The 13,167-nt window shown below is 36.8% G+C and overlaps 1 protein-coding gene across 1 annotated transcript in view; it reads right to left on the reverse strand.

The window, feature by feature from the left end:
• Positions 1-13,167, reverse strand: part of SPTBN5 (spectrin beta, non-erythrocytic 5) — a 391,859-nt gene that overhangs the window by 286,352 nt on the left and 92,340 nt on the right. The window contains exon 27 of the mRNA XM_053697828.1: positions 3,901-4,080. Within this exon, the coding sequence (XP_053553803.1) occupies positions 3,901-4,080 (180 nt within the window). The remainder of the gene's footprint in view (positions 1-3,900; positions 4,081-13,167) is intronic.

Raw genomic sequence — 13,167 nt, forward strand, 5'->3', positions numbered from 1 at the left:
TTGGAAAGATGTTTAAAATTACATGCCCTATTTAAATCATGAAAGTTTTTTTTTTACTTGACTGTCCCTTTAAACGATTGCTCTTTATGGTGTATCTTTTCTCTAGTGTTCCATATACCTTTGATATACAGGACACATAAACTTAAACGGAAGAATGGTTATTAATGGTGGAATTCATTTGTAGTATAAGGGTCTATGCTGTATCTTTACAATGAAAACACAATCTAGTCACATTATCAAAGCTCAAGATTGTTGATGTAGGCACATTAATTGATTTTAACAAAGTAACTATATTTATTGATTACTGTCATTAAATTGTTTTCCTTGAGAGAAAAAAAAACCTCAAATGTATTTTTTGTAAAATAAGTTGATAAATGAGCATTCTAGTTAGTAATGTCAGTGCCTTTAAAGGGACACCAGTTAATAAATTTGAATGTCAGCGTAGTACTAAATAGTTAACAGAACTGGTTTTTGTTCCTTTTAAAATTATGCATATTAATAGAGCTATGTAATTTTTAAACATTTGGCACCATCTTTAATGATAATTTTCAAAGAATGCAGTATGCATTATAAGCATTAAAGGGACATTGTACACTAGATTTTTATTTGCATAAATGTTTTGTCGATGATCCATTTATATAGCCCATCTGGGAGTGTTTATGTAAATATGTATAGTTTTGCTTATTTTTAAATAACATTTTGCTGATTTTCAGACTCCTAACCAAGCCCCAAAGTTTTAGATGTATACTGAGGTCTACAGACTCCTGGTTATGTAATGGGTCTTTTCATATGCAGGGGGAGAGGGGGAGTGTCTGCTATTAATTTCCCAGACCCTTTCAGTCGGTGTCCCAGGTTAATCTTATCAACAGTGTAAACGGAGATTCTAAGTAAGTTTTTAAAAAAGGTTTTATACTTTTTATATCAATATCTGTGGATATTTTTCATTATATATATTATATATATGAAAATTGGTGTATACTTTCCCTTTAAGCTCTGTTTTTCTGGTAAAGGGAAGCATATAACTGTTGTGGAGAAACAGCACTGCCCACAACTGAAATAAGGAATATACAGTATATCATGAATTGGTGGTCTAATCCTTCTGTATGTCCGTTTCAATTTACATTTGCTTGTTAAAATGTGTTTCTTTGTTACAGCAATCGGCATATATTAGGCTGCTATAAGTAAATAAAAATAATGATATATGTTTTTTTTATTTTATCTACTAATGCTGTATTACAGAAGCTATTAGTTACCACAATAATTTGATGGTGTCATGAAACAAGAATACTTTGTAATATCTCAGGCTTGCATTTATTGCAGACGCCAATATCGTATACACATATAAGGATCTCTTTACAGATAGATATCTCTGTTCTGGATTATATTTATCCATGGTACACGAAGAGCTAGAGTCCCCTACTGCCTGCATGTGACTCCTTTGCTGAAATCTTTACCATCAAAAAATAATAAGTGACAAGCATGGGCCTTAATGTGTATAAATATATATATCATTAAAGATTTAAATTTCTATTTTTGAAATGTTCTTCTATTTGGGATCATGGGCTTTTTTACTATTATTTAGGCATGTTAAACAGCACACATATTATTTATTTAAAGGGACCTAACACTAAATACATTTCATAAACCTGTGCCTCGATCCGATATGCAGCGTCGCCCGCAAAAGCCGGCAACGCCAAATTTTGCGCTGGTTTGGCATCACATATACGGCATAACCTAGAAGTTACGCTCGTATATTTTTGCCTTCGGCCGTAGTTTTTTGGCCCATAGACAGGTATACCAAACCAGCGCAGTTTGGTATCCAATATACAGCGTAAGGACTTACGTGGCGAAAATGGAGAAATCCTACTCCATTTTCACCTCGCCACAAATTGCAGGCGTAGTAAGCCTTACGCTGTCTATTGGAGCCCCGTAACTCCCTAAACTAGCTGCTAAATAAAACCTAACACCTAATGCATGCGCAATGTCTATCTACCTGTCAACCGCGAACTGCTAAATAAAACCTAACACCTAACGCATGCACAATGTCTATCTACCTGTCAACCGCGATCCCCCGCCGCAATCCCTAATAAAGTATTTAACCCCTAAACCGCCGCTCCCCGGACTCCGCTGCCACCTCCATTAAATGTATAACCCCCTAATGTGAGCCCCGACACCGCCGCCATCTACATTACTTACCCCCTAATGTGAGCTCCTTACACCGCTGCCATCTACATTACCTACCCCCTAATGTGAGCCCCTACACCGCCGTCATCTACATTACCTACCCCCTAATGTGAGCCCCTACACCGCCGTCATCTACATTACCTACCCCCTAATGTGAGCTCCTTACACCGCCGCCATCTACATTACCTACCCCCTAATGTGAGCCCCTTACACCGCCGCCACCTACATTACCTACCCCCTAATGTGAGCTCCTACCCCGTCGCCGGCTATATTAAAATTATTAACCCCTAATCTAATCCCCCTACCCCGCCTCCAGCTATATTAAAATTATTAACCCCTAATTTAATCCCCCTACACCGCCGCCAGCTATATTAAATACATTAACCCCTAATCTAATCCCTCTACACCGCCGCCACCTATATTAAATGTATTAACCCCTAATCTAATCCCCCTACACCGCCGCCACCTATATTAAATGTATTAACCCCTAATCTAATCCCCCTACACCGCCGCCACCTATATTAAATGTATTAACCCCAAAAATACTAAAATATCCCTACCACTAAGTCTAACCCTACAAATAGCCCTGAAAAGGGCTTTTTGCGTGGCATTGCCCCAAAGTAAACAGCTCTATTGCCAGCCCTTAAAAGGGCTTTTTGCGGGGCATTGTCACAAAGTAATCAGCTCTTTTGCCTCTAATCTAAATCCCCCTACACCGCCGCCACCTATAATAAATGTATTACCCCCTAATGTAATCCCCCTACACCGCCGCCACCTATATTAAATACATTAACTCCTAATCTAATCCCCCTACACCGCCGCCACCTATATTAACTATAGTAACCCTAATTATATTAGGGTTAATATAGTTAATATAGTTATTATATTATATATATTAAATATATTAACCCTAATTATAGGGGTATGTGGGTGGTGAAACTACGGGCAGCCGGGGTTCCCTCGCTTGCGCCGCAAACTACGATCTATATCGGATCGTGCCCCTAGTATTTAGGTTATTCCCACCTTACTCTAGTCATGGGTGCAGCCATGTTGAAATCTAGCTTCACTGCATTCCAGCATTGATATATTTTCACATGTGCATTAACTCTGCTTCATGCACCTGCAGTAAAAACTAGGTTCCAAAATGGAAGCACCCATAATAAGTGGGAAGTGCAATGCATGTATTTGTCATTTAATGTGACTTTAAATTTACATTTTTACAGTTTAAAACTACTATATTTACACTTAGAAACATGCTCATATAATATGTATGCAGTGATTGTTTTTTTGTTTTTTTTTGTTTAAAAAATAAAAAAAGTGCCAGTTTATTGATTGCTATACTGTACTGAGTAACTTTGAGAAAATCTAAGGGACAACGTTATTTACAATGTTTGATATGTTTTGCACCCCTCTCTTCTGAAAACTAGAGTATTTACATCAGATACTTACAATTATTACCTGTTATGAGATGGCAGAGTACCCAGTACTGGTGAAAACCCCCACAAAAAAGCCCTGTATGTCTGTATAAATATTTATTCATAACTACATATACATGTAGCAATAATCATAGGGGCCTACCTGGTAGGGTACCTTGAAGAAATAAAAACTTGCCCTGAAAATGACCCCCACTGACTAAAATGATTCATGTAAAAGGGAAAGCAATGTAATGGGGAGGTAGCTCCAGTTGGACCCTGGATATGTGTGTTAGGTTCTTACAGCAGTTAAAAAGAGGTAGAGTTTGCAGGCCTGCTCCAGAGAGGTCCTTCTTTGTTCTACTTTAGTTTTCAGCCTTTCCCAGTTGTCAACCACTTCCTGCTGTTTGTGCTGTAGAGATGAGTGCTGGCTGGGAGTGCACTTGTATAGAGCTTCATCTGCGCCATCGATTAGTTCTTGTAGCTGCACAAAAGCAGATTACACGTATTACATGGCATAACAAGACATGTGTCACAAAGATCCAATGAACAAGAACTGGTGTTACCGCCCTAGATTTAATATAAGCATTCTCCAATTTCCTTGTAATACAGCGTTTCACTAGGAGCTCAGAGATGAGGGAATTTATATGTATAATCTACAGATGATGACAAAGGAACTAGAATGATTACAGAAACTGTAGAGGTTGTTTTACTCTTAAAGGGCACTACCATTTTCATAGTAAAATTACAGTAAAAGCAGACACAGTAAATAATGAATGCTCCCTGCAAAGTTTTTTGGTGTGCATAATTACACATAAGAAATACAATTTGAGCTTAGTGATCCTTTAAAGGGACAGTGTACCTAAAAAAAATCCCCTTTAATTTGTTTACAATGATCTATTTAAACCTACAGGAGTATGTTAACTTATTTACAAATAGCTATTTTTACTTTATTTTGGCATTTTAAATAGCTGATTTTTCCTATGGTTTCCCTACCTATACTGAAAGGGAATGAGCACTGTAAAATAGTTTTCCCCTTAATGGGTTCCCAATTACTTGTTATACTATCTGCATAGTATAAAATGTATGAGAAATTGATCCTAATTTTTTCTTTTTGTAAATTAAATTGTTGGATTTACTCTTTGAAATCACAGCCCATCAAAACTGGCTAAGCCTGCAGAGTGATCAGACATCCTTATCACTCAAATGCTTCCCCTTTACATTAAAATTATATTAAAAAGTACAGTTACACCTATAATAACACTATCAAATCAAAATTCATTTTTAAAAAATGCAATAGAAAGTTTTAAGGGCTCAAAGATATGAGGTCTTAGATGTTTAAAAAGACTGCAAAGTATATATACATATATATGTGTGTGTGTGTATATGTATTTATATGAGTATATAAGTATTTACAGACACATATATATATATATATATACATATAAACACATAAATACATATGTATACATATATAGATATATATATTATATAAGTGCATTGAACCCTTTGCCGTCAAGTGGCTGAAAACATGAAAAATCATATGTATGCAATATGCATATTTAATAAAGTGTTTAACTATGTATTTAATGTAAATATTTCACACTCCAATGTTTTTCACATAAGGGAATATGTTTTAAGTATTTATAAATAGATATTCCTATATATATCTATATATATATAGATATATATATAAGCAAGCAGGAAATTGCACTCCCAATAACCAAAGTCCTTATGCCCTGGGTGCAGCAAACAAAATAGATAGAAATGCAGGACAAGCGCACTCCAAGGGACTTTTCAAAATCACTTTAAAGTGATTTTGAAAAGTCCCTTGGAGTGCGCTTGTCCTGCATTTCTAGATATATATATATATATATATGTATATATCTATACCTATATATAATCATATATAGGTATAGATATATATTTTACAATAAAACCATTATACATATACTGTATATATATATATATGTATATAAGAATAAAAAGAAAATATTCTGCTATGTGAAGAAAATTGAAATGTGAAATATTAATATTTCTTGTCGGGTAAGCGCACTTGGTTAAAGGGACATTAAACACTAAATAAATGCTTGAAAGAATAATGCATTAAAACAAAAGATAAGTCTAAGAATAACATGTAGATGTATTTTTTAAAGTTTCATTAACTGTTTAAATATTAAAAAATAAGTGAGCAGCCATGTTGTAACTTAGGTTACCTTCCCGGCTGTGGCCAATTAGGGACATTTATAAATTGGTCACTAGAAAGTGCAGCCAATGACTGTGTGGAATATAACAATTTTCTGCACTTCCATTTCTAACAGAACTGAAAAGCTCACAATTTCAGAATGGAATTACAGGAAAAGGGGACAAAATAAATAATGAAAGTATATTGTAGAGTTTTTTTTATCTATATGATTTATCATTTTATATTACCATCTCAAAGTTTTTAATGTCCCTTTAAAATTGATCGGGTTTGCGCAACCTATGGGGGTTAACTTTTTGCTTTCAACTTGTAATACGTGTGCAATCCGACACGCACAAAAATCTTACTTCTGGAGGAGTTAACGTGCAAGCTGCAGTGATAAATAGCACTGGGGAAACTTTTTTGGTTTTAAACTGTCCCTTTAATATAGGCTGAAGAAATTACACTCCCAGTAGGAGGTAGAAGAGATAAGCAATAAAACATCCATTATCAATTGTTTTATCTAAGTATTGGGCTTTGCTTTACAGACAGAGTATATAAAGAAGCACGTGTGTGTACAGAAAGTGCTAAAATAAGGATATCTGATTTCCCTGCAAGTTCAACCCATTTTGATGGGTGATAGCTTAAAAAAATAAATACAAAAATAAACCTAAAGGAGCAATTTATCATACATTTTATGCTCTGCATCTGGTATAACAAGTCATTGGAAACGCATTAAGGTAAAACAATATTACAGTATACTGCCCTTTAAGATAAGCATAGCAGCCTCCCTCTGTTTCTTTCTAATACATAAACTGTTCCCAAACTTTCAACAATCCCTGTTTCAACATTTCATAATGCATCTGGAATTTCCATGCAAATAATTTGATTTAAAGAAATATGATGTTAAATGGACATTATACACTAGATTTTTATTTACATAAATGTTTTTTTTTTTTTTTTTTTTTAAAGTATAGTTTTGCTTATTTTTTTAGGAGAATACTGATGTATACCTACTCCAGCCTTCTCCTGTTTGTGTAAAGAGTCTTTTCATTTGCAGAGGAAGGGGGAGGGGCAGGGGGTGTCTGTTTTTTTGCTATAGAACCACTTTCAGTGGGTGTTCCAGCTAACCTTTTTAACAGAGCTTCTAAGTAAGTTTTTAAAAGGTTTTATACTGGCTTTTCAGATCAGTATCTGTGCATATTATTCTTATAGTAGTGTCTATTACATGCAGTTATATGAAAATTGGTGTATACTGTCCCTTTAAGGTCACCTTTGTGTAAAGTAATAGGCACAAATAATTTAACCCTGAGGGCACGCAGTGCTCTGCAGCCCTCTCTCTAAGCCAAGGGGTTAACTTTGTAAATGACATATATGTGCTATATGGAGGAATTTCTGAGCAGCTTCAGACAGATGCAAGGTTTATAGCCTTCTAAGCCTAACTCATAAGTGGGGCAGTGTGAAAGTTTGCACAACTCAGGATCCAAGTGGCAACTTTATAAATTAAAGGAGGATTCTAATGACAGCTGCAGCTGGTGTTTTCTTTTCACATAGGAGTGAGAGACTGAGAAGTCAGAGCTGGAGCAAGTCTGCTGTTGGAGAAAGATTATACTCTGCTCCACCAATGCGTCAATTAATTTAAATCTTGTTATATGCACACGATGTACAAATTCACCTTTCACCTTCATAGATGTGGGAACCAAAGACAGGCTGTCAATAACAAATTAATGTCGTTTCATCTGTAGATTAACAAAGATTTTACCTTTTTCTGATCACTGTTTTTTTTATATTATCTACACTGCTTCAGGGGGTCGATCCGATAAAAATCGTCGCCCGCAAAAGCCGGCGACGCCAATATTTGCGCGGGTTTGGTATCCTATATACGGCGTAACCTAGAAGTTACGCGCGTATATTTCTGCCGTCGCCCGTAGTTTTTTGGGCTATAGGCAGGTATACCAAACCCGCGCAGTTTGGTATCCAATATGCAGCGTAAGGACTTACGTGGCGAAAATGGAGAAAACTTACTCCATTTTCACCTCACCACAAAAAGCAGCCGTAAGAAGCCTTACGCTGACTATTGGAGCCCCGTAACTCCCTAAACTGGCTGCTAAAATAAACCTAACACCTAACGCATGCGCAATGTCTATCTCCCTGTCAACCGCGATCTGCTAAAATAAACCTAACACCTAACGCATGCGCAATGTCTATCTACCTGTCAACCGCGATCCCCCCGAAATCCCTAATAAAGTTATTAACCCCTAAACCGCCGCTCACGGACCCCGCCGCCATCTACATAAACTAACCCCCTACTGTGAGCCCCTAAAACCGCCGCCATCTACCTTATCTATCCCCTAATCTGACCCCTTACACCGCCGCCACCTATATAAAAATTATTAACCCCTAACCTAATCCCCCTATACCGCCGCCAGCTATATTAATATTATTAACCCCTAATGTAAGCCACTTACACCGCCGCCATCTCTATTAAAATGATTAACCCCTTATTTAATCTACCTACCCCGCCGCCAGCTATATTATCTATATTAACCCTAAGTATATTATAGTTAATATAGGTATTACATTATATATATTAACCCTAATTATATTCAGCTCTTTTGCATACAAATACAATACCCCCCCCATTACAACCCACCACCCACATACCCCTATTCTAAAACCACCCAAACCCCCCTTAAAAAAGCCTAACACTACCCCCCTGAAGATCTCCCTACCTTGTCTTCACCACACCGGGCCGAACTCCTGATCCGATCCGGGCGATGTCTTCCTCCAAGCGGCAAAGAAGAATTCTTCCTCCGGCGATGTCTTCCTCCAAGCGGCAAAGAAGAATTCTTCCTCCGGCGACGTCTTCCTCCAAGCGGCAGCAAAGTCTTCATTCTTCCGGTGGCATCTTCAATCTTCTTTCTTCGCTCCGCCGCCGCGGAGCATCCATCCCGGCCGACTACTGAACTTGGAATGAGGTACCTTTAAATGACATCATCCAAGATGGCGTCCGCCGAAATCCGATTGGCTGATAGGATTCTATCAGCCAATCGGAATTAAGTTAGAAAAATCTGATTGGCTGATTGAATCAGCCAATCAGATTCAAGTTCAATCCGATTGGCTGATCCAATCAGCCAATCAGATTGAGCTTGCATTCTATTGGCTGTTCCGATCAGCCAATAGAATGCGAGCTCAATCTGATTGGCTGATTGGATCAGCCAATCAGATTGAACTTGAATCTGATTGGCTGATTCAATCAGCCAATCAGATTTTTTTAACTTAATTCCGATTGGCTGATAGAATCCTATCAGCCAATCGGAATTCGGCGGACGCCATCTTGGATGACGTCATTTAAAGGTACCTCATTCCAAGTTCAGTAGTCGGCCGGGATGGATGCTCCGCGGCGGCGGAGCGAAGAAAGAAGATTGAAGATGCCACCGGAAGAATGAAGACTTTGCTGCCGCTTGGAGGAAGACGTCGCCGGAGGAAGAATTCTTCTTTGCCGCTTGGAGGAAGACATCGCCGGAGGAAGAATTCTTCTTTGCCGCTTGGAGGAAGACATCGCCCGGATCGGATCAGGAGTTCGGCCCGGTGTGGTGAAGACAAGGTAGGGAGATCTTCAGGGGGGTAGTGTTAGGCTTTTTTAAGGGGGGTTTGGGTGGTTTTAGAATAGGGGTATGTGGGTGGTGGGTTGTAATGGGGGGGGGTATTGTATTTGTATGCAAAAGAGCTGAATTCTTTGGGGCATGCCCCACAAAAGGCCCTTTTAAGGGCTGGTAAGGTAAAGAGCTTTGAAATTTGTTTAATTTAGAATAGGGCAGGGAATTTTTTTTATTTTGGGGGTTTATTATTTTATTAGGGGGCTTAGAATAGGTGTAATTAGCTTAAAAATCTTGTAATCTTTTTTTATTTTTTGTAATTTAGTGTTTGTTTTTTTTTGTAATTTAGTTTAGTTAATTTAATTGTATTTTTAGATAGATGTTTGTAGTTTATTTAATTTATTGATAGTGTAGGTGTATTTGTAACTTAGGTTAGGATTTATTTTACAGGTAATTGGGTAATTATTTTAACTAACAGAAACAGGTATCGCAACAGTGTAGTAATAATATGGAAGAGAGATATGCAGGTAAAAACGTAATTTAATACATGTTACAAAGCGTACATACAAAATTTCAGGCACAGCAAACAAACCCCGCTGACGCGTTTCCCGCTTCACAAGCGGTTCATCAGAGCTGGGAAAGAAGTGTCATAGGCAGCTGTTAAATCTCAGGTAACAAATCTGAATAGCCAATTAGCAAACAGAAGTCTCACCTCTGACCTAACCTTTTACACTCCATATACTTCTAAGCATTAACTTTCTTGCAGCAACATAAGAAATGTTACAATATCATTATAAACATCACATAATAACATTACAAGTTAAGACTAAATAGAACACCTCTATTAAAATGAGTTAAATCAAAGTAAAGAATATCGGAACCCTGAAAACAAAATGTTAAGCGAAAATTGTTACATTTAAATCACATGTTACACATTAAAGTAGCCAAAAAGATATAAAAGTTAAATGCAAACTTAATTGTATTACGGCAAATGTGGATACATGTCATAATGTTACAACTTAGCAAAAATAAGGAGAGAAAACACATTGAACTAATCTTAATAGTAAAAGATCAATCTTTGTATAGTAGTTACTATATTAAATGGACATATTCATAAAACTAAGCATCTATAAATAATTTGATGTCACTAATTTTATTTATTCCTAGTGGGGAACCCGTTTTGAGGGTATAGATCCAATAAATTTCTCTTTTGCTCAAGATCTTATATCTATCACCTCCTCTGATGTTAGTTTTAACCTGTTCAATACCTTGAAACCGAAAATACCTGAATTTATCAATATGTTCAAAAAAATGCTTGGCCACTGGAGTTTTGGGTACCTCCGCCTCTAGGGACAAAAGATGTTCCCGAATCCTGTCCTTTAAGCCCCTAGAGGTAAGACCTACATATTGAAAATTACAGTGTAAACAGGTGATAAGGTAGACAACAAAGTTTGAACTGCAATTAATACGTCCCTGAATATTGTATATTTTTCTAGTGTTCGTGGACTGAAAAGTGTCTCCTACCATAGCAAAATCACAACTTTTACATGGCCTCACACCACATTTTTTGGAAAGCCAATTGTTGGTTTTACCTGTCTGTATAGTGGCTTTAGTATTGGAGTGTGAACCTGAGTTTTTGTTTATTCTATCACCTATGGTATCTGACCTATAGGAGATAAACTTGCAATTTTTCGACAGATATCTCAAATCATCATCCATATCTAAAAGGGGTAACCTTCTCTTGATAATATTACATATAGCATGATATTGATTGCTGTATTTGGTTATAAAGTTAACACTATTACTACTCTGATTTCTGGCATCGTATCTAGTTTTTTGTTTATCCTTGAGTAATTTACTTCTGTCAAAGCCAGACACCAAAGTAGCAATATCATTTAACTCTCTTACATTATAACCTCTTTCTACCAAACGTGAAGTCAAATTTTCAGCATGTTTCCAATACATATCCAAAGAGCTACAATTACGCATTAACCTAATGTACTGTCCTTTAGGGATCCCCTTTTTCAGATGTCTGGGATGTGATGAATCTGCTCTGAGAATAGTATTCCCGGATATTTCTTTCCTATAAACTTCAGTGATAATTGATTCATCTTTGTGTCCTATCAGTACATCTAGATATGGTATATTGTCTCTAGAAGCATTATAAGTGAAACTTAAGTTGTTGTCATTTAAGTTAAGATCATCAACAAAGTACTTCAAATTACTTTCTTCACCTCCCCAAATTATCAAAATATCATCGATATATCTGGTATATAACTTAATATTATCTTTATAAGAGTTCTCATTTCCAAAGATCTTTCTGGTTTCAAAATCAGCTAGATATAAATTGGCATACGAGGGGGCAAATTTTGCCCCCATCGCTGTCCCTCTAAGTTGCAGATAGAACTCACCATTATACATAAAGTAGTTATGGTGTAGTAAAAATGAGATAGCTTCCAATATAAAATCAATTAATCTGTCATCATACCCAGAATATCTGACAAGCATTCTCTGTACAGCTTTTAAACCTTGCTCATGCGGTATGCACGAATATAAAGAAACTGCATCTATTGTGGAAAAAACATAATCCTCCTTCCATTCAAACTGTTGTATGGATCTAAGTAAATGTTTAGTGTCTCTCAAAAACCCAGGTAATGATTGAACTATTGGCTGTAGCTGTGCGTCTACCCATTGGCCCAATCTCTCCCCCAGGGAGCCAATCGCTGAAATTATTGGTCTCCCTGGGGGATTGACTAGAGACTTATGTATTTTAGGTAAGTATTTAAACACTGGTACTCTCGGATGTTCAACAAAAATTGAGTCAGCTATCTTACCTGTGAATACTGCATTTTCTATTCCTAAATCCAATAGATGTTCTAGCTCTCTTTGAAATTTAATGGTAGGATTAAAGGTGAGTTTTTAGTATGTATGTTACAACATCACTTAACTGGCGATATACTTCATTATTGTAGTCTACCTTATCTAACACAACTATAGAGCCCCCCTTATCTGAGTTGACTATCATCAGATTCGAATTAGAACTCAATTGGTTCAATGCAAAGATCTCTTTTTTATTCAGATTACTGTACTTGGAGGTATTTTTGGTTGTGTCATTACTTAGTTTCAAAGATAATTCCACTAAATCTTGTTCAAGAATTGAATGAAACAACTCAATCACATCATTACGAGCCTGTACAGGATAAAAAGTACTTGACTTAGATTTCAACATTGGTTGTTGTTTGAAAACAACTCCTGAACAAGAATCAACTTTGCCTATATAGGGGTATGGAGAGCCCCCAGCAACAGTGTTAGTATTAGCAGCCAGACCGGAATTATACTGATATTCTGTGAGGCCCTGGATTACAGCCCTGTATGCATACTAATGCCCGGTGGATACATGTTTGCTCTGAATACCTGCAAAACGATACAAGGAATCAATACCGCACCGAGAGGGTTACAATCGGGTGAGTCCTCTTTTTTGATCTACTTCACTTGGATATTTTACAGTGTTTAGGTGACATCCGCATTAGTGGGACTCTTGGACAGAGTCGGTTTCACCTCTGAACTTTCATTTTATATATATTACAGCATTAAGACTGAGCAGTCTATTTCTCTTTAAATGATATATTGATATTATACTCTCCATAGAGACTGGCATCAGGATACTTTTGCGTGTATTTTTCCAAGTTACGAATAATAATATTATAATGGCTGCAGCTATGGATACGGCTAGGAGAGAGAGATTTGCAAAATTATTTAAAGGCACAGCAACTAGTGAAAATAAAGTTGA

The sequence above is a fragment of the Bombina bombina genome, chromosome 1, assembly GCF_027579735.1.
Source record: "Bombina bombina isolate aBomBom1 chromosome 1, aBomBom1.pri, whole genome shotgun sequence".
NCBI lineage: Eukaryota > Metazoa > Chordata > Amphibia > Anura > Bombinatoridae > Bombina > Bombina bombina.